Source organism: Haliaeetus leucocephalus, unplaced genomic scaffold (genome assembly GCF_000737465.1).
Source record: "Haliaeetus leucocephalus isolate CR32 unplaced genomic scaffold, Haliaeetus_leucocephalus-4.0 Scaffold306, whole genome shotgun sequence".
Lineage (NCBI taxonomy): Eukaryota > Metazoa > Chordata > Aves > Accipitriformes > Accipitridae > Haliaeetus > Haliaeetus leucocephalus.
Window position 1 is genome coordinate 5,056,840 of NW_010972742.1, and position 20,561 is coordinate 5,077,400.

At 60.9% G+C, this 20,561-nt stretch overlaps 1 protein-coding gene across 1 annotated transcript in view; it reads right to left on the reverse strand.

The window, feature by feature from the left end:
• Positions 1-16,498, reverse strand: part of HMCN2 (hemicentin 2) — a 37,907-nt gene extending 21,409 nt beyond the window's left edge. Inside the window, exons 1-31 of the mRNA XM_010571117.1 lie at positions 16,264-16,498; positions 15,270-15,340; positions 14,166-14,324; positions 13,797-13,919; positions 12,795-12,966; positions 12,329-12,435; positions 11,992-12,112; positions 11,632-11,895; positions 11,318-11,462; positions 10,912-11,033; positions 10,545-10,817; positions 10,300-10,441; positions 9,566-9,693; positions 9,199-9,312; positions 8,893-9,042; positions 7,990-8,184; positions 7,522-7,617; positions 7,023-7,150; positions 6,591-6,735; positions 6,336-6,448; positions 5,916-6,072; positions 5,544-5,706; positions 3,908-4,035; positions 3,656-3,764; positions 3,120-3,289; positions 2,440-2,535; positions 2,145-2,321; positions 1,694-1,848; positions 1,224-1,347; positions 857-1,032; positions 517-604 (exon numbers count right to left, since the gene is read on the reverse strand). Coding sequence (XP_010569419.1) covers positions 517-604; positions 857-1,032; positions 1,224-1,347; positions 1,694-1,848; positions 2,145-2,321; positions 2,440-2,535; positions 3,120-3,289; positions 3,656-3,764; positions 3,908-4,035; positions 5,544-5,706; positions 5,916-6,072; positions 6,336-6,448; positions 6,591-6,735; positions 7,023-7,150; positions 7,522-7,617; positions 7,990-8,184; positions 8,893-9,042; positions 9,199-9,312; positions 9,566-9,693; positions 10,300-10,441; positions 10,545-10,817; positions 10,912-11,033; positions 11,318-11,462; positions 11,632-11,895; positions 11,992-12,112; positions 12,329-12,435; positions 12,795-12,966; positions 13,797-13,919; positions 14,166-14,324; positions 15,270-15,340; positions 16,264-16,498 — 4,546 coding nt within the window. The remainder of the gene's footprint in view (positions 1-516; positions 605-856; positions 1,033-1,223; positions 1,348-1,693; positions 1,849-2,144; positions 2,322-2,439; positions 2,536-3,119; positions 3,290-3,655; positions 3,765-3,907; positions 4,036-5,543; positions 5,707-5,915; positions 6,073-6,335; positions 6,449-6,590; positions 6,736-7,022; positions 7,151-7,521; positions 7,618-7,989; positions 8,185-8,892; positions 9,043-9,198; positions 9,313-9,565; positions 9,694-10,299; positions 10,442-10,544; positions 10,818-10,911; positions 11,034-11,317; positions 11,463-11,631; positions 11,896-11,991; positions 12,113-12,328; positions 12,436-12,794; positions 12,967-13,796; positions 13,920-14,165; positions 14,325-15,269; positions 15,341-16,263) is intronic.
• Between the last annotated feature and the right edge of the window lie 4,063 nt (positions 16,499-20,561).

Below are 20,561 nucleotides of genomic sequence, written 5' to 3' on the forward strand. Positions count from 1 at the left end.
GGCCGGGAGGCTGCGAGGATGCTCAAATCGAGCAAGAAAAAGCAGCTGGTGCCCGTCCTGGCAGCGGCCCAGAACTACCACTGGCATCCTCCCAACTTGGGCAGGGGGAGAGAGAGGGGATGATAACTGCAGCGAGCACCACACTCACAAAGTGCAAAAAAAGGACAGAGAAATCCTGGCAATAGGATGGAAATCCCTCCACTCTACTGCCCAAATTTTGGAAAGACACCTCTTCTGCATCGTCACTGAAATCTCCCCCCAAGTCTCATGCAAACATTGGGGTTTTCCCCTCTGACACCTGTTCTGGTGGGGATTCCCTACCACCTCCAGCTCCATCATTTTGCAGAGCTTTAATATTTTGGGCTTAGTGTTTTCCAAGCCAGTCAACTACCCCAGCTACATATTATACATATAAACAAATAGTATGCAATATAGTATATACGTGTGTATACGTATATACATGCACACATGCTATATTTGCCCCTGATGGGCTATTTCAGCCACAGTGGCCCTTACCCCACACGTCGAGGTTGTAGTGTTTCTCTGGCTGTCCAGGTGCCTGGCACGTGTACCTGCCCGCATCCTGCACAGTGGCTTGCCCGATCTGCCAGAACAAGCAGAGACACTAAGATGCTCTGCAGCAGAGCTGGACCCATGCAGCCCCTCCACGGGGGGATTTTGTGCCAGCACGGGGATGAGATCAGCATGAGGGGTGGGAATGGTGCTGAGCCACGGGCAGGAGGGAGGGACATCCCCTCCCTCTGCACCCACTCTCTCCCAAAGGTGGGGAGGGGGAGATGGGGGTCTTCACAGCCCTGTTTCCTCTCCCATCCTCTGCAATCCTCTGAAACATCACCTGGAACATGGTCCCCTCTGCAGACAGCTGCATGCCCGGCTTTGGTGTGAGTAAGTTCCCATCTTTCAGCCAGCGGGACCCCCGCGGCGGCACCCCGGGGGCCAGGCACTCCAGGGTCACCGGGTGGTTGACGATGACAGTGATGTTCTCCTCCTCGCCCAGGGTGGTGGGGGGCACTGGAAAACAGATCGACAGGGCAACACCTTCCCCAAGCCCCCCCACCTTTGGTACCCCTCCCTAGGGCTGGTCCCCCACAGCCCTGCACGCTTGCAAGGGGACAGTGGAGCAGCCCCATAGTCCCGAGCATCACCTCCAGCCCCACAGCCACGCTGGCAGGCAGGGGCTGGGGATGCAGCAGGGTACTTACACCGCACCTCGAGAGTGGCCTCACGTCTGTCCTCCCCCACAGAGCTGCTGGCTACACACGTGTATGTCCCCGAGTCCTGGAGGTGAGCGGTGGGCAGGGACAGCACGTGCCCATCGGAGAGGATCTGTGCTCCCCCCAGAAAGAGCCCAGATGAGCATGAAACCAGAGCTGGGCTGCAAGCCGGCAAGCAGGAACAGGGATGGGTGGGCATAAGCCTGCCTTGAGCCCGTCCTCGTCACATCCCGGGGACCCTCTGCCCACCCGTGCCACTCATGGCCAGAAAGCCCGGAGCAGGGCTGAGCAGGTCCACGCTCCCATGGACCAAATGCAGGGGCAGGTCTGGGCAACGGTGCATCTGCTCAGCTCCAGCAATTGGGTTTTTTTTCAAAGCCAGAAGAAGGAAAAGGAACATCTTCCTGGAGGGATGTCCCCAGTGACCCCCCCACTCCCACAGGGGCCATCTCACCCACCTGCGGGCCACCCGCTGCTATGCTGGACACCAGATTGCCATCCTTCAGCCACAGCAGCACTGGAGCTGGTGTCCCCGTAGCATTGCACTCCAGTGTCACCGGCTCATTCATCATCACCGTGATGGGGCTGGGGCCAGCTGTGATCTGCGGAGGTACTGGGGAGGGTGCGGGGAGCAGAGAAATGTCACCAGAAGCACCAGGGTGCAAAAGGGACAGAGTGTGTAGGAGACTCCATGGCATGGACCAGGCAATACCCATCCACAGGGCCGTGGTTTTCTGGGACATTGTTTGGGATAGACATGGAGGACTGCATGGCCAGAATTGCAAACGTGTCAGAGGACAGGGGCTCTGCTAAAGCTATCTTCCAGTGACATGTCCCGAGGGCTGGGATGGCCCCATTGGACCCACACAAGCACGAGAGGTCCTGCAGTCCTTCCCACCGTGGACTCACCGATCACCTGCAGACTGTACCAGAGCTCGGTGACACCAACCACGTTGGAGACCACGCAGCGGTAGCTGCCAGCATCGGAAAGCTGGGCATGCTGGATCTCCAGGCGCTTCCCATCCCTGGACAGGGTCCAGTTCGGCCCAGCCAAGAGCTGCTCATGCCCCTTATACCAGGCAATGTCTAGAGGGAAGCAGGGAGCTGAGCTGTAAGGAGTGATGCTGCCGCTTCGCTCACCAAGGGGACCCAGGGAAAGCCCCAGGGGTGTGTGAGCAAGAGCCGAGGGAGAGGACTGACTCACTGGGAGCAGGCAGCCCTGAGGCCAGGCACTCCAGGGACACCGTGCCGTTCTCCAGAATGGCCAGGTCCACCGCACTGGGTTCGATGTTGGGAGGTACTGCAACCCAGCATGCATGGTCGTCGGCTCCACGCAGCCTGAGCCGGCTGCAGCCGCACGATGCGGTGCCAAGAGGCATGGCTGGGTGCACCGGGGGGCTCTCGGCACACGCCAGGTCCTGGGAGAGCAACAGCCAGGACCCCCCCCACTCTGGGAGGGCACCACATCACTACACGGTGCCACTGCTGTCCCTCAAGTCAGCTCGCAGATTTCTTGCCCCCTGGGATGAGATATTCATCCTTCCCAGGGCAGGGGTCTCCGCTCGGTGCCTGGTTTCTCACCCAACACCTTCAGCCTCACATCCTGAGATGCTGACCGAGGGGTGCTCTGGTCAGAGGGACTGGGAGTAGACCCTCCACCGGGAAGCACCCATCAAGGATGGATGCTATGGTTTACTGTGGTGTTGGTGGCCATCAGCTCTCAGACTCAGGTTGAGACCAGAGAAGGGCAAGATCCCAAGGGATCAAGCCAGTGACCCTACACCTCCCAAAAAGCAGGGCCAAGAACACCCACTCCTTTGGCTAGCCGTGTCCTCCCTGACGCACGGCATGGATAGCAGGTCTTGCCCCAGATGCTGCACTCACCTTGCACCGAAACCTGCACCTCCGCCTGGGCCACCCCTGCCCGGCTGCTGCCCTTGCAGATATAGACCCCTTCGTGACTGAACCCCACGCGAGTGATCAGCAGGGTCCCACCGTCCTCAGACACCACCGCACCATCCTGTTCACCCAGCAGGTGCCCGTCCTTCAGCCACCTGCGAGGAGGGGGGTGGGCAGCGAGTCCTTAGTCTGTCCCACCACCTCCTGGCCCCCATTTCTGCCACCGAAGGAGTGAACAGTAGGGTGCTGGCAGCGAGGACTGTCCCCTTGTCACCTGGAAAGGGGCTGGCAGTGCCCAGACTGCTAGGAAGAGCAGGATCCCAGGGGCAAGGAGCAGGACTCATGCTTCCCATCCTAAGGGACACCCCAAGCTGGGGTCTCCATCACCCGTCCCGAGCTCCCATCCCGATCTCTGCCGCAGCTTTGCACGCTGGGCTGCAGAGCACCCCCAGGGAGTTACGCAGCCCCTAAGGGAGCTCAGGGCGACGTGGGCAGGATCGTCCCCACTCTGCAGTACTCACTGGATCTGGGGTGTGGGGATGCCCATGGCACGACAGTGAATCCTCAGGGAGTCATTGGCGACAGCCGTCAGGTGGCTTTCCCCATCGCCGATCAGCAGCTGGGGGGGTGCTGGGGGGAAAGGGGACCTCAGGCTGGGGCCACCCTCAGACCCTGGCACAGGCAGCAGCCAAGGGCTTGGAGGGTGCAGGACCCCGGCGGTACATGAAGACCCACAGCCCACGGGAGGAGCATTTTAACCAGCGGACACGAACCTTGGACGTGCAGGCTGTAGCTGAGCGAGGCGTTGCCCGCGGCGTTCGTGGCCGTGCAGGTGTAGAGGCCGGTGTCCGTCACCTGGGGCTCAACCAGCCGGAGGGACCCCGAAGGGAGGACGCTGTACCTTAGGGGAGAGGGAACAGAAGAGCTGGATGGGAGGAACAGCCATGTCCTCCGTCACCTACCTCTGGGCAGGAGCTAAGGGCTGAGAGCTCACCGTTGCCTTGAGACAGGTCCCCAGGGCCACCTCCTGCACAAGGAGGGCAGCAGAGCTGTCCACGGGTGCAAAAATCCCTTTGCTCAGCTCCTGGGTGAGCTCAGCACGAGGCAGCAGTGTGAGCCACCCACCCGGGGGGACGGGGCTCCCTGCGGAGCATGGCCCCTGCAGCTGGAGCTGGCTGTGCTCTCGCTCCCAGCACCGTCTGTGCTCCACAGACATAACATCATCTCAGCCCACGGCCTCAAATTCCGCCCCGTGCGCTCCCATAAATCACCCAGGCACATGAGGACAAGCCAGCTGAGATGTGGAGAGCAGCACAGGTCAACCAGGAGCAGGCATGGGAAACCAGACAAGAACGACAAGGCAACACAGTCCCTCAAGAAGAGCAAACCCAAGATGCCTTCCTGCTTCCCCAGGCCACAGCAATCCTCAGGTGCAGGGAAAGAAGTGACTGACCCCAAGATCAGGGCCCATAATTTTAGGGAGCCCCTTCCAGCATGGTGTTAAAGTGCTGAATAAACAGGTCCTGCTTCCAAAGGGGAAGACCAACGCACTTGCTAAACACATATCCAGCCACTCTCCAGGTTATCTTCTCTCATCAAATGGCATTAAATGACTGTCCCGTCGCTGCCATCAGCCTCAACACCATCAACAAATGAATTTGGCACTCCAGAAGTCACCCACTGGAACAGAACTGGCCTTTAAACCCACATTCCAATGCAGACAAAGCCACCGCCGGGCTCACAGCTGCGTTTCTGCCAAACTTTGACCCAGGAGCATTTCGATGCCTAAAGCCCATGAAGTCACCCCAACACGTGGGTTGCGAGAGGCAGGGGAGGCTGCAGCACCCGCAGCCTCCCTGGCTGCCTGTCATCTCCACGCTGCTCTCCTCCTCCTCCAGACCTCAAAACTCCCCCTCGGTGCCCTGCAGCCACCTGGGTGTGGAGCAGCGTCGAGCCCTGGTCCAACACCTCCCACAGGGATCCACCATCCCCAGGCCCGTCCTTGGCCTCGCCGCCTCCAGCACCGTGACGGCACGAGGCAGGAATGTGCATGAAGGCAGATGGGCGAGCGGGACTGGGGAGCTGTGCTGGAGCCGCCTTCTCTTCCCAACCCCAACCTGTGTCCGGGGTGAGTGTGCAAAGGGTCAGGAGCAGCTGCTCCATCCCAGCAGATGTTTGTATGATGGAAAAAAACCTGGTGATTCTTGCTCTGCTCTCTTCAAAGAGCAACACTAATGCTGTGCTGCTCAGCTGTCTCTGCTCCTGCCAGAGCATTGAGCATCAGCTGCTCAGCACCAGGGATGCCCTTCATATCTCCCCACCGCTGCTGCCCTTCACGGACTCAGCATCCCTCCGGCGAGACACACAGCACCAAGAGAGCACGGCCCCGGCACCCACAGCCCTCCTTACCTTGCGGTGGCGAGTGGCAGCGGCTGGGACTCCTGGGTCCACACCACCAAGGGAGGGGGGTAGCCTTGGACCTCGCAGGGCAGGGTGGTCTCCTGCCCAAGCACAGCCAGGATGGTTACGGGGTCTGATGCCTGTGATCCGTTCACACTGATCCTGGGCTTCGCTGGATGGAGAGGGAGCACGGCTGGTGTAGGAACGCTTCAGGTGCCCCACAGCCCTTGTTGCTGCTCTTCCCATCCGCGAAACCCATCTGGCACCTGGCTAAGTGGCCCAAGGAAGCTAGGCGAGTCCCCAGGTCACGCTTTCCCTGCCAACCACCCTCTGGAGGCATTTTACAAGGAGCTGGCGCCAGGACCTGTCCTGGGCACTCACTGCTGACAGAGAGCTGCATCTCCCGGCTGGAGAAGCCTGCCACGTTGGTAGCTGTGCAGAAGTAGGTCCCAGCGTCCCCAGGGGAGGGCAAAGGGATCAGGAGGGTCCCATCTGGGTCAAGGTGGTAGCGCGGGCTCAGCGAGATGGGCTCTGTGCCCTGCAGAGGAAAGGGAAGGGAGGAAGGAAGACAGCAGAGACTTTCCCATGAGCTGAGCATCCCAAGGGCAAGAAGGCGGCTCCGGATCCATCAGAGCAAGCTACCTCCAGTCCCGGCTTCCCAGGGCATTTGGTGCCACCTCCTCGGGCAGCCACAGCCACACTGGAGAGCTACATCTCCTCCAAACACGTTACCCCACACCCGAGGGTGACCCACAGCCTGGCTGGGAGGAGGACGTCAGCCTGCCTCCTCCTGCCGCCTACCTTTGCCCAGGTGACAGTAGGGGGGGGCACACCAGTGGCATTGCACCTCAGGGCGATGCCCACTCCCTCGGTGGCGGTGATGAGGACAGGGCCAAGCTCAATGCTGGGAGGAACTGGGAAGAAAGAGAAGCACCTCATCCTGCGCAGCCAGGGCTGTGTCCACCAGAGAGAGCGGCACTTTGCTGCTTAAGCAGCGCAGAGGGCACCCATCCCTCTTCACCGCAGAGCTGGGACGCCTGGTACCCTGCCACTCACCGTGGATGACCAGGGACACGTCCTGACTGTGTGAGCCGAGGGTGTTGGTCACCTCGCAGGTGTACCTCCCCGCGTCCCCCTGCGATGCCTGGTCCACATGCAGGCTCCCGTCAGCCCGGACGGAGTAGCGGCTGCTCAGGGCTACCTGGGCACGGGCAGAGAGCAGAAAGCAGGACAGACGGAGGGGTCAAACATTACCGTATCGCCATGTCTTTGGGGCATATTGAGAAACTGATCCTTGAGCAGTAGAAACATCCTGACGTGGTGATAAACCCATGTTACCCTCCCAACCCAAATGCTCCCCTGGCATCTTTCACCAACAGCTTTGGCCCTGGGAGGCTGGAGCACCCATCCTGCACCAAAGCCCCTGCCCCAGGGCCATGCTCGTGGCTGCCTGCCCACCCACCATCCCAGCGGGCGCGGAAGCCTCACCGGCTGCCCGTCCTTCAGCCAGCGGCGGGCTGGGAACGGCCTCCCGGCCAGGATCACGCAGGGCAGCGACACAGGCTGGCCTGAGAGCGCACGGACCACAGGGGATGCAAGAGCTATTTCTGGGGCTGCTTGAAAGAGGAGAAAGGGAAACAATATTAATTGGAGATAAACTGGCCAGGAACGCTCAGAACAAATCTGGACTGCCTTTATTCCAAGGTCCAGACCTTGGCTCGGCACAAGCCGGCTCCGATATTCAGCTCCCCCAAGAATTTGGGGATATTCGTCTACAATTTGGGTTCAAGCGCGTGTCAGTACATTAAGCCAAAGATGTGGAAGGGCATTATCCAAGCCCTGCACTGGGGGGGGGGTGCTGAGCATTCACCACAGCCGGCTCAGGAGCAGACGTGGCTGCACGAGTCTGGCACTTGCTCACCACCAGCACGGCCAGCGCTGGCAGCGGCCGGGATCAATACACCAACAAAAGCACGTAAAAGCAAACCGTGTCCGGTGACCGTGAGCTTGACCTCCGCTTGGATTTTCCCAAACTCATTCTGGGCTTCACAGATATAGATGCCTTGGTCATCCAGCGAGGCACCTGGAGCCCGGCAGGGAGAATCCTGAGCCTGGTGGGGCTGGAGAGCCCCAAGCAGGCTGCAGGATGGGGTGACACCATCCAGCCCCCCTACCCCAGCCCCAGTGGGTGAGAGACCCTGCAGCACTGGAGGCTTGCAGGCTGTTACAGCACAGCCAAGTTTCCACAAGTAAAAAGTGCAACTAAACCCACTCTGTCAATGCTTTACTGCTGCAAAAAGGTGGGCATGGGGGCTAATCCCACTGCTGGGACACCGGCCTGCAGCAGACAGGGGAGAGCACCCAAGGGTGACACTGCGTAAGCATGCACCCAGGTGGGACGCCCGCACGTGCTCTCCACCACGCCAACACACGCTTGCACGCTCAGCTCTCTTACTGTCGATGAAGAGCTCGGCAGTCTCCAGCTCACTGGAAACACCACGCGGCCCATGCCAGCCCGTCACGGGCTTCCCGTCCTGCCGGGACCAGGTAACCCGTGGTGGGGGAGAGCCCTCGACGCGGCACAGCAGGCTCACGCTCTCCCCGACCTCGACCGCCGTGTCCCCCAGGGGCTCAGGAAAGTGAGGGGCAGCTGGAGGAGAGAGCAGAGGAGAAGGGTCTCAGGCAGGTCTGATACCCCGGCTTCCCCACAGCAGGCTCTGCACGTAGCCGAGCCTGGAGAAGAGACAGGGCTGCAAAACCCACAAGCCAGGTGCCTTGAAAGGTTATGAGACTGACTTAAAGCGTTTGGTGTTTTTCCAAAGCTGTTATAGCCGTTGCAGTTTCCATCCCTTCCAGTTATACTCAACACCCCCCTGGCTCAGCAAAACCTCCTGCATTTTTCCACCTTTAACTGCTTCAAGCTTTACTGCTCCCAACTCAGAACCTCCTCTCCTCCTCCTCCATAGGCTCTTCCATCCCTTCTGCCTATGGTGGGAAGACCTGAACATCAGTTGGGGTACCTGGGTTTTCAGACACACAGAAGCCAGCCCCCACCTCCACCTAATCCCACTAATTGCACTTTGCATCCCCAGTCTTGCCCCAAGCCGTCACGTCCCATACAATACCATCTGCACCAGTCTTCTGCCACTTCTTGAGCCTCTTCCCTCCTAACCCTGGGAAACCCCACCAGGCTTCAGCCCACTTGTACTGAGCACTGACACCCCCATGCTGGGGAACACGGGAGCTGGGGGCAAGAGGAACCTTGGGAAGCAGCAAGCAGGAGCTGAGCCTGGAAGGGACAGCGGTGGAGATAGGCTCGAGTGCTCGGTGGCACCCAAAAGGAGGGGCAAAGACTTACACCCCACGTCCAGCACAGTGCCGTCGAAGGCGACGCCAGCCTCACCGAGAGCCTCGCAGACGTATTGCCCCGCATCCTCCTCCCGCAGCGCCTGCAGCCGCAGGACGGCGCGCTGGGTGCCGGGTGGGAACGTGGCCACCGCCTGCTCGCCTGCCCCGAGAAACCCCCCACATCAGCACCCTGAGTGCCTCTGGGGGTCCCTCCCGCTGTTGGTCCAGGGGACCCCACATGCGATGTCCCTGCAGGGTGGTGGAGAGCCCCCAGTGCACGGAGAGGGTTTGCTCCCCAGGTCCATCCCGGTCTCACCTTTGTACCACGTGACGTAGGGTGGGGGGACCCCCAAAACCCAGCACTCCAGGGTCACGTCTTCTCCCACGAGTGCCTTCAGGCTGGGCGTCACTGCCAGGATTGCGGGAGGCTCTGTGCCGCGGGGAGAGGGACAGCTTTGGTGACTCCCTGCAGTGCTGGTTGTGATGCCGTTCACCCTAAGGGGACCCCGGGGCCCTGGGAGCTGCCCCCCAACACCCTCCATCACAGACAGCCCAATCCCTCGTGTGCTGCAAGGTGTGAGCCAGCAGCCAAGGGACTGAAAGGAGGGATAATAAATCCCTCCTGCGGCAGCTCTGAGCCCGAGCCCTTCCCGGGATGCGGCCGGCCGGCGGGGAGCAGGTACCGGTGAACTCCAGGGTGATGACTTGCTCATCCCAACCCAGCGCGCTGCTGGCGTAGCAGCTGTAATTCCCCGCATCCTCTGGGATGGCAGCCCTGATGTGCAGGGTACCCTGAGCATCTGTGAAAACCCTGCGGCAAATGGGGAGAGAGGGAGAAACGAGCCCTGTAAAAACAGAGCCGACGAAAAAATGTGCTGAAATAAATGAGCAGGCTTAAGGCCATCCTGCACACGTGCTAAGTGCTGGGCATTTGACAGATGTGGGTTAGCACTTAAAGCCGGCTCCATCAGCTGCTGCAGGGAAGGATGTTACTTTGAACCAGGGAAAAGCATTGAGAATTGGGCTTTTTCATCTCCAAAGCAAAAAACACTTTCCCCAAAGCCCACTCCAGGACTCCCAGCCTGACACAGGCAAGGAGGCGGAAGCCAAAAAGCAGAAGAAATTAAGGGGAAGCACAAGAAGTATTCTGAGACTTGAGCACACAATGGGCATGCAAAGAACCTTGAGTTCCCCTCGGTGGGGATGGTGACCTGGATAAGGCAGAATGGCTTAAAAATAAATATATGAAATTAAGGCTAGCAGCATGCCAACCATCTCAGGTGCACAGGTTGGGGATATTGCAATGCCTTCCTCTTTCCAGACCTATGGGCAACCCCAAGCCCCTCTCCATCACCTTACACATCCCTGCAGGGGTGGCACAGGGAGGACGAAGGCACCCACGTCCCCCCCAGGTTACCTCTTGTCCTGCTCCAGCACCCAGCCCCAGCGCTTCCAGGTGGTGTGGGGTGGGGGGTGACCCCCAGCCGTGCAGTTCAGCCACAGCTCCTGGCCCCTGCTGAAACGCTGGGGGCTGGCATCAACCTTCACCCACGGTGCCTCTGCACAGGGTTGGAGAAGGGTTCAGACCCCGGGTGCCATCTACCACCCACCCACGGGGCACGGCATCACCCGGGCTAGGGTCCCACGTGGGGCAGAGCCTACCCCGGACGAAGAGCCAGAGGGAGGCGGTGGCAGTGCCGTGGGCGCTGCGTGCCACGCACTCGTACGGACCCCCGTCCCCTGGCTGCACGCGGCTGATCTCCAGCGAGCCGTTCCGCAGCAGCCTGGTCCGGCCGTCCCCCGGTTGCGCCGCCTTCCCATCCCAGCTCCACGTCAGGTTGTAGGGCACGTCGCCCAAAACCGGGCAGGACATGACCACGTCTTGGCCCGGTGAAGCTGTGATGTTGCCTGGGGCTATGAGACGCGGCGGCGGCTCTGCAAACACGGCACGCCGGGGTGAAATGAACCTGTGCCCACACACAGACCTGGAGACTCACGGGCACCGAGGCTTGGCACGAGCAGTCCCCACCTGAGACAGAGACGTAGGTGTGAGCCCGCGTCGCCCCGAACTTGCTTGTGGCTGTGCACTCATAAAACCCTTCGTCACTCTTGGACACCGCAGGGATCAACCAGCTGATGTTCCCCAAACTCCTGTGAAAAGGGAGAGGCTACGGGGTCAGCCCAACCCTGGGGCTGCCATGCTACCACCCTGCTCCAAATCCCTGGGACCTTTTTTCCATCCGAGTCAGGCAAAGGGGTGCACCCCCACCTCCCATAGAAATGTTCCTTGGGATTTTCCTCTGCTGCCTTGGGATGCTCAGAACTTGCAGGCACCCAGCCGGCACACCGCATCCCCCCAGGCAGCGCAGCTCAGGGGGCTGTTACTGCCCACATGGATCCATCATGGAGCCCACCGGGCCAAACCAGAGGCTCACCTGAATTGCTGCTCTTCCCCGAGCTTCATTCTACCGCGGCTGAGCTGCAGGCGGAAAGGGATCTCGCTCCGTGCAGAGCAGGAGATCAGCTGTGGCTCGCGGTTGTAAGCCTGGATCTTGCTGGAGATGTTCACTTTGGGTAGACCTGGAAGTAGTTGGGGACACACACACATATAATACTCTTCGGGAGATCACCAAGAGCTGCGCTGGGAAGCAGGATTAAAAAGAAAAAAAAATACTCCAGCAGAAACCAAAGCAGAAGTGGTGCCTTTGGTCCCTTCTCAACACCCTTGGGGACTGTGGGGACCACTCACTGGGGACCACGCTGGTGTAGGTGACCCCGGAGAGGCGGTGCAGGGGGTGGCCCTGGATGTCTTCGCCCTTCACCTTCAGCAAAAAGTCACCCGGGGGGACGCGGAGCAGCGAGCCCACCCAGAGCTGCCCCGAGGAGGTGTTGGAGAGGGGCCGCGCGGGCAGCGAGAGGAGGGCATGGCCAGAGGTGTTGAAGAGCTCGATCTCCTGCAAGTGCCCAGGCGGCTTCAGACCGGTGCAGTTCACCACCACGGAGATGGGCAGACCTGGAGAGGAAAAAGGGAGAAAACAACCCAGCCCCGTTCCCAGCTGCAAGAAGCCCGGACACAGCACCCACGCCCCCGGGCCAGCACCAGCCTCACCCTGCACTGGCCGCTCTCCAGGCTGGCTGGCACCAAAGTCCAGCTGGGTGGAGAAGCTGGCTTGAAAATTAATGTTGCTGATGCCGGTGATCCTCAGCGAGTGGCGGCCGCTGCTCTGGGTCTGGAAGCGGAACGAGAGGCACGTGCTGAGGGCAGGGGAAGGGAGAGGCGATGGGGACGGGAGGAGGTGGCAGCCAGCCCTTTCCAGCCCGCTCGTGCATCCTCTGCCAGGCTGGAGGTGGACGGGGGAAAAGCCTATGCCTGGCAAAGCCTGGGCAGGTAAATATGCATCAGGGGACGGGTAGGGGACAACGTGCGGGGGCTGCTACCAGCCTACCGTGACCGACCATGTCCCTGGCTCATGGGGCTCCACAGCCACCACCATGGCCGAGTTGGGGATGCTGAGCAGTTCTTTCAGACCTTGGCCATTCTCGAGGACCTTTCCTGCAACAGTGAGTGAACCTCTGGGATGGGCAACCCGGGTCCAGCCTCTGGTCCCGGCAGCCAGCCAGGAGCCCCCTCCCTCGGGGCTCACCATGGTGCAGAGCCCATCACACAGCTCTCACAGCCTCAGCAGCAGAGAAAACCCTCCCAAAACCAGAGGCAAAGCCAACCCAGGAGGGCAGCAGAGCAGAGGCACTTGGTGTTTAACGAGGACTTTGCAGGTCATTGCTTTTTTATTTAAGTTTTCAGCACAGGGTTTGGTGATCCCCATGCCTACAGCCTCCCATTTGTCCCGACATGATGGCTCTCCAGGAGGCAAAGCATCACCCCCGACCCGTTCTCCTTTCCTGGGCTCCTACCTGCCGGATCCCGGACCTCGATCCCTGGGGCAGGGCCGCTCAGGGAGATGGTGACCTCCTTCAGGCTAGGGTCAAAGGGGACTGGCCACGTGTGCTCCCCACCATCCTCGTGGTCCGTGGACAGTAAGTGGACTTTGGAGGCCTGAATGGCCTCTTCCACCCACTTCAGCACCTGGGGGCACATGGGGGAGGATTAACACAGATCCCTCCTCGCTACCAGGCACGGCCGTTTCGGGAGCAGGGCTGTATTGCACTGGGCCAAAATCTCAGGCACAGCTGCAAAACAGTGCCCGGGTGAAGGGCCAGCCCAGCCGGGTCTGGCGGGTGCCAGCACGAGGGTGGCACGGGGCGGGTGGGCAGGAGGTGACAGCCCTGGCTGAGCCCCTCTTGCTACGAGCAGGTGCAAAAGGAGTTGAGTAATTTGGTGTCATTGTTATTGCCAAGTGGCTTCTGCTCAGCCGCTCGGAGCAGATGCGTTATTACCCCACAGCTCGCTCGTGGGAATAGAAACCATTAAAACACATAACTGCCGGAGGTTGGGCAGGGGCTGTTGCTGGGAGGTGCTGCCCAGTAATGAGCAGAAAAGCACTTTGATCTTCTTCACGTCTCCCAGATTTCGTGCCAGTCGAGAGCTTCAAGGACAGGGAGAGGCAGAGAGGCTCCTCTCCCTGCAGCCGGGCCACCCGCCTGATTCCCAGGGTGCTGACAGCAACTGGAGCACCCGATCTTCGGCCTCAGCCCCAAGCAGACACCTCCCCTCCCTGGCAGCAGGCGAGTCAGCTCACCCCAAAGATCACGCAAGCAGCCCAGCAGCAAGCTCGAGAAAAACCAGCCTTCTCCAGCCCTCGCTTTGCTTCAGGCTAAAGCGGGGCTCCCGGAGCAATTTGGAGGTGCCTCGGGCACAAGGGCTAACCCAGGGGAGAAGATAAGAGCAGCCGAGCTGGGCTGGACCACACGCACCTCGGCCACCCCGTCCCTGCTCCTGCAGGTCTCCCCGCTCACCTCTGTCACCTGCTGCTTGTCCAGGTGGAAGATCTGCCCGGAGCTGGTGGCGGCGATGCGCTCGTACACGCGGTACCCGGGGTGGCTCCTGTCCCCGCAGTCCCCCGTCAGCACGAACACCACCTGCCACAGCAACCGTCCCCGTAGCATCACGCGCAGCCACGGGGCGTCTGTCCCAGGGAAGGGATGCAAACGGCATCCACCAGCCCCCGGTACATCGAGCCAGCCCGGGAAATGCAAAATTCATCCCGCTAACAGGCAACGTAAGGGGGTTTATTGCTGCAACTCGTTGCCAGGAGCTGCCGTTGTGCTGCTGCGGCATCTGCCCAAGCCGGCTGTCGCAGGAGGCCGGCGGGCAGCACTGCTCACCTGGGTCTGCTTGTGCTGCAGCAGCCGCAGCAGATCCTCCTGCTGCTCATAGTCCTTGGCCCGAGCATCCGAGAAGACATAGATGAAGGAGCCGGGGTGCGAGACCTCCACGGCCAGCCTGATGGCTCCCACGCTCATCTCCGGGCAGTCCCCTCCGCCCTGCGGCACACAGGGAGGGACGTGGCACGGGCACCAAGCCAACCAGTGCTCAGCCCTTCCCCGGTGGGCTCCCAGCAGGATCCCACCCAGTGTCGGCTCGTGGGGAGAAATTGCACTAGTTTGCTGGAGTCACAGCCCAAGCGCAGCCTGAGCAGCTTGGTGGTACCGCAGGGACACGCAGGATCACAAGGACCCATCCCTGTCTCACCGCTAATGATGATTAAACCACCCATTTGGGGATCCAGACTCAGAAGCCCCTGGCTTCCCACAAACACCTTTAGTGGGCACATTCATGCCCACCCCAGCCCGTCACCCCCGACACGGCAGGAGAACCAGCCACCCCAGGCGAGCGCAGAGGCACAGAGACGACCAGCTCCCACTTCCACGGGGCTTTGTAAAGCCGCAGCTTTACACCTCCCACCAAAACTCAGCTGCATCCAAAGGGAAACGCCACAGGGATTTAGCAATGCACAGGAGGCAGGGCAGGAGCGGGGATGGATAAAGCATTATTAAACTCCTGGAGAGCATTTCAGCTGAAATAATTTTTTTTTAAAAATAAAAAAACTCAAACAGTTTTCAGACAGCACTTCTAGAAGAAGAGATTTTTGGTTCCACAGAGAGTTTGTGCAAACTCTCTCAGGGGAAAACATTCCCACTTTGGGACAAGAGCTGTGAACTAAGAGCGCTTTGCCCCATCGCAGGAGCCCGGGGCACAGCACCAGCGTTACCCACCCTCTCCCCGCTCCCACCCCGCTGTGGTCAGCCTCCAGCAAGCGCAGTTCAGCCCTGAGCCCCTGCCACACTCCCGGGGGATGCCAGTCCCGGAGGGGAGCAGGGATTGATCCCACGACACACCACCACACAGGAACGCAGGGCCAGGCTTCCCACCAAGTGCCAAATGCCAAGGCAGCCATGGAGCAGCGCCGCGGGGCTGAGGACGCCTACCTGGACGTGGAGCTCTCGCAGGCGCCGCTGGAAGAGCCGGGGGTCCGCAGTGAGGGTGGCGGGTCCCACCTCTGCAAGCACACCGACACCGTCGCCTCAGCCTCCCTGACCACCGGCACCAGCCTCCTTCGATGCCACGCTGCGGGTGCTCCCAACCGCCCACCCTGCCTGAAACACCCTTACGGGACCTGTGAGACTCAGGGTTAAGCATCTACCCTGGCTTGGCACCGAGCGAGACGTGGATTTGGGCAGACCGGCCCCGTGCCTGCCCCAGGAAAGCTTTCCCCAACACACCAGGAGGTCCCAGTCAGGGTGAGCTGCAAACCCAGCACCCTTTTCTACTGCAAAGCGATGCAGAAACCCATTTACTGGCTCTGCCTCCTTCCCTGTCTGACTCCAGCAATTTTCATTCAAACTCGGCTTTTCTGCTGAAAATAAAGCCTTGGTCTCGCTCTCCTTGTAGGGGGGTCAGGGCTCTTTTGGAGAGCAGCTGCTATTTATGGGTGTGCATAAAAATCCCGAGGCAAAGACTGGGACAAAAAGAAACGATTCTGGTATTGCAGTAAATTACCAAAACCTCTTAGCGAGTGGTGCTTTTTATTGAGGCGACCTGGAAGCACATTGTGGACTTGGACAGAAATGCTCCCCCATGACTAGAGCAGGGAGATCGGAACAGGCTGGAAGTAGAAGAGCCACCCACAAGTGGGTGCCAGCAGCACTGGGATTAATCCGGAGAGAAACGGGTGGCCCTGTGTCTGCAGGGTGGCTTAGGGATGGGAGCCCCTGCCCAGCACCTTGCCCTCGAGCTGCGGCTCATCCCGTGCTGCCATCCCCACCGCAGCCGTCACCGGAGCATTAAAAACTGGGAAAAAGGACAGCGCGGGCACTTTGGGAAGCGCATGCTTCAGCCCCAAACCCGGCCAGAGCTGCAACCCAGCTCCCCGCAGCCCCGTCCCCCGGCGGGACGCGTGCCCTCACCCCGTCCCAGCCGTACCTGGGTCGTGGAAGGGGACCAGCGCGTAGTTGCTGATGGGTTTCGTGCTCCTGCTGAGCGTCCGCTCCAGGATGCGCGAGGCCCCATCCATCACCTGCACCAGGTCGTCGTACATGGAGCCGGTGACGTCGAAGACGAAGGCTAGGGTGGCCCCCCCTGTGCCAGGAGGGGGCTCGGCGAAACTGGGGGCCAGCAGCAGCCAGAGACTCACAAACACCCCTCCGTGGGGTGGCATCGTGGGGGACACCCTTAGGTGCTGGGGACACCTCTTTTATCCTCTCCCTGCTCCTTCCCTCAGACCCCCCCAGGCACCGTCCCCGCACCGGGGAGGGACACAGGGTCCAAGGGGCCACACGTGGTGGGGACAGAGCAGGGACCCTGGTTGGGGGACGCCCAGCCGCCCGCAGCTGCAGACCTGCTCCTCCAGCATTCAACTTCTGGGAGAGAGGGAGGGAAAACAGGACTTTTGGAGCCAGCGGCGCTGCAGGGAGGTGGGTGGGAGCTGGAGGAAGCCAGGATGGGGATGCGAGGATTGGGAAGCAGGTCCTGCAGCCCACAGGATTGTCAGAAACACTGCCCGGGCCCCCTCCCAGACCCTGACAACCCCCCCAGCCCAGGCTCAGCGAGCCCCCCGCTTTGTCGGGGGGAGCCGGGGGTTAGGAGAGGACACGGGGGCTCGCAGCTGAGCGCTTGCGGGGAAACCCTGCCAAACCCACAGCGGGGGGGGAGGAGAACCAGCTGCGAAAGGGACCCCAAGGAAGCAAACCCCCCCCCTCTGCTAGGCAAAGGGCCCTCCCTGGAAAAGGGGTCTGCAATTGGGCTGGGTGGGGGGACACAAGGGGGTCTGGGGGACTTCCCAGCACAGCCCCCCTGCCAGGAACAGGGAGCAAACAGCCACACAAAGTGCGGACAAAGCTGGAGCCGGGACAAGGGTTGGGAAAGGCAGCCCTTGGCTGGGAGCGCTGGCCGGAGGCAGCGGGGCTTTTCCTGGCTCCCCTTGAAGCGGAGCGCTGAGCTCATGGCCGCTCCGGAGGGATGCTCCACTCTTGCTCAACTCCCCCCGCAGTGGGACCCAGGGAGCGGCTGCGGCCAAGGGCCGGCTCCAGGTGAAGCTGCGCACCGAGGGCCAAATCCTGCCCCAGGCTGAGCACCTCCTCTGGCCCCCAACATCTCACTGGCATCAGCCCCGCTCCTCCCAGACACAGGGACTGGGGGAGATTAGGGACCACCCATCCCACATCCCCACAGATGGGACAGTGGGACCCTCCTGTGCATCCCTCTGCCCCACCATGTCCCTACAAACCTGGGCTCAGCCCAGCACAGTCCCAGGGTGGGCAAGGACCCCCCCGACATTGCAGCAGGGCAGGGGGGGCAGCCAGATGGCACCTCTGCCCCATGGGGCTCAGCCGAGAGCTGTGCCAGTGGCTGGTCCCTCTCCTGTCTCACAGCCAGGGCTGGAGGCTTGCATGCACTCACTTGCAGCCCCTCGTTCCCCCCCCCCCCGGCTTGGCACCCCCAGCCTCACACTCACTGCAAGCTCAGGGGGGTCTCCCACCCCACAGTACCCCCAAACCTACCACAGAGCACCCCCAGCCCCTAACCCTGCACCCCGACAAGGAACACCTCTCTCCAACACCGCTGGCACCAAAAAACCCCAACAGTTTCTCCCCATCACCCAATTAATCCCAGCCAGCCCTTCCCACACCCACCAGTGCTCCCAGTCCCAGAAGCACCTACACTAGCTGGGCTTTAACCCTTTCCTTGCTGGGGAGGGCGGTTAAAGCACAGCAAAGCCAGGCACAGCCTCTGGGTAACTGCCGCGGTTTGGAGTCTGCGCCCGTCCTCAGCTGCTCCCCAGCACGGGGGATAAATCCCCGGGTGCCCCCGCCGTGTGCTGGCACAAGGCACCTCTGAACAAAACCTCCTGTGCAAACACAGCCTCCTTGTTTAGACCGTTAGGGCATCTCCCCTGGCCTCCCGAAAATAATTAGTCAGCCTCGTTAGGAGAGCAAACAAACGAAGATGGGCTGGCAGGGAGGCCTCGCGGCGTTCGTTTCCGGAAAACTTGGCAGGGCAGAATGGCAAACGCGATCCCACTGCACGTGAAAAGCCTAATCCAGGCTGTGAGCACCCCTGCTTGCCCAGCCAGCCCGGGGGGGGCTGCCAAGGGGCACCTCCGTTCTGGGCTGTGAGGCACAATTACGAGATATTAATATCAAGCTTCCTCGGTAGCCGTTGCGTGCCAAAAGCCACCCGATGGCTCTCAGCCCGCTGCATCGACAAGGGATGCTCGGAGGAGACGGGGACAGCGCAGGCGGGCACGGTACAGCTGCAAGTGGCTTTGCTGCGAAAGAGAAATAGAAGGCTGCAGGTGCTGGCGCGGGGGGATAGGACCTGGCAGAAGAAAAGCTGTGTCTGGATAAAGGGAGCTGGAAGGAGCAGCGTTACAGGTGTGGATGGTCCCTGACGTGCGCCAGGCCTGGAGCTGAGACCTGACAGCTCATCACATGTGGGCACAGCGCCCAACCGTCTGCCTGCTGACACAACTCAGTGCATCCCCGTTCGCAGCCACGCTGGCATAGCCTGGGCACCGCTCGCTGCTGGTGCCACTGCAGCCCCGCATTTGGGGCACACAGCACCGGACGGTCGCACCCCCCAGTCCCTCAGTCCAGCTCTCGGCCCCGCTGAGCACTGGGGCAGCTTTGGGGACCACAGGAGGCAGCGAGTCCGTCCTGTGTCCACCCCTGAGCCCGTCTGCCTTTCCTCCGCTCACCCCACAGCACATCACAGACCACGGGTGCTTCGTTACTGTCATTAAGCTTTTATTTCCACTGTCACAAAGTTCCTGGGTTTTGTTTTGTTTTGAAACCGTTTCATTTGCTTGGTTTGCTCTTGAATTCATCTCAAGACAAGGCAGCAGGGCATGCAAGCCGAGACACCGGCACGGACGCACAAACAGGCTTCATCTTTACAAACAAGGCTCTTTGCTGGAGCTGCTGTTTCTCAGCTCAGGGCTCAGCTGCCCCCGGGCAGGGGTCCCGCGGGACGTGCACCCAACCCAGGGCTGGCGGCTGCAGGAGCAGAGAGAGAGAAAGGAAGGAAGGACGGCTTTCCCACAGTGCCACTGGAACATAGTCGGGGCTGGCACGTGTGACCGAGACCTCGAAACTGCTCTGCAAGGAGACCCCCAAGCTGTGCACCGAGACCAGGGCCATATCAGGTCCCTCCTTTGCCCCCAGCCCTCCCTCCTGTCCCACCGGCCACCGCCACCGTCCCAGCCGGTGCCCTCCCCTCCAACATCCCCATGAAGGAGGGGTGGCTGATACCTTCTCAAAATGCCCCAGATCCCCACCTTTACCCTGGGACTGGGGACGATGGGACAGCGAGCTGGCTGCAGGTCACCCACCCAGCCCATTCAAACCCCCCCTGACCCTAAATACATGGGAAGACAGCAGCTCTGCCAGCGATTTCGGCTGCCCCCAGGCCGTGCCTGGCCCCTCACTTCAAAGCCAGCCCGGTGCCAGTTGGGGCTTGGCCCCACACCCCAAAGACCCTTCCACCCCCCCAGGTTAGCGCAGCCCCATGGCAGCCCAGTGGCAGACGCTTATTTGCACCCCTGCCCGTTTGGGGGGAGCAGTGGCTCTGGGACGGGGGTCCCACAGCCTCAGCCCCCTCATCCAACTGGGATGCAGTGTCCTGACGGCGTGGGATGCAGGCACCGACAGGCACACGCTTCTGCACCATGGGGTGAGATGCAGCTGGTATCCGGCACAAATGGGGTCTGGGGACCCCCATAAGCAAACACCCCCATCCACGAAGCCGGCGGGGAGTGCTCCGGGGGGCTGCCCAGTCTCGTTAGAAATCGCAGCAATTAAAGGGCTGCTCCGGAGGAAAAATCCACTTTGCTTCTCTCTCTCTCTTGGGTCCTGGTTTGTGCCATGATGGGGGGGGGGGAATCTGCCCCCAGAGCCTTCTCGCACGTCCTTGCTCTCCAGGGGAAACAGCTCAGCCCAGCCCAGCCCCAGAGCTCAAGGAAAGACGGTTACAAAGCAGCAACAGTCAGCACACAAACAGAAAAATGAAAAGAAAGGAAAGTACAGACACGGCATTTTAATGGCGTAACACCGACGGGGACAAATGAGAGATGGGGGGGAACACGCCGCAGTCGCCGGGGCCGGACCCTCGCCTCTGCCTGGCTGCGCTTTGGGTCCCCTTCCCATCGCCAGGGCTGCAGCCAGCTTTATTTCAGACAGGCATCAGGAACCCGAGTATAAAGAGAAACAAATCAGGTCTTGTCA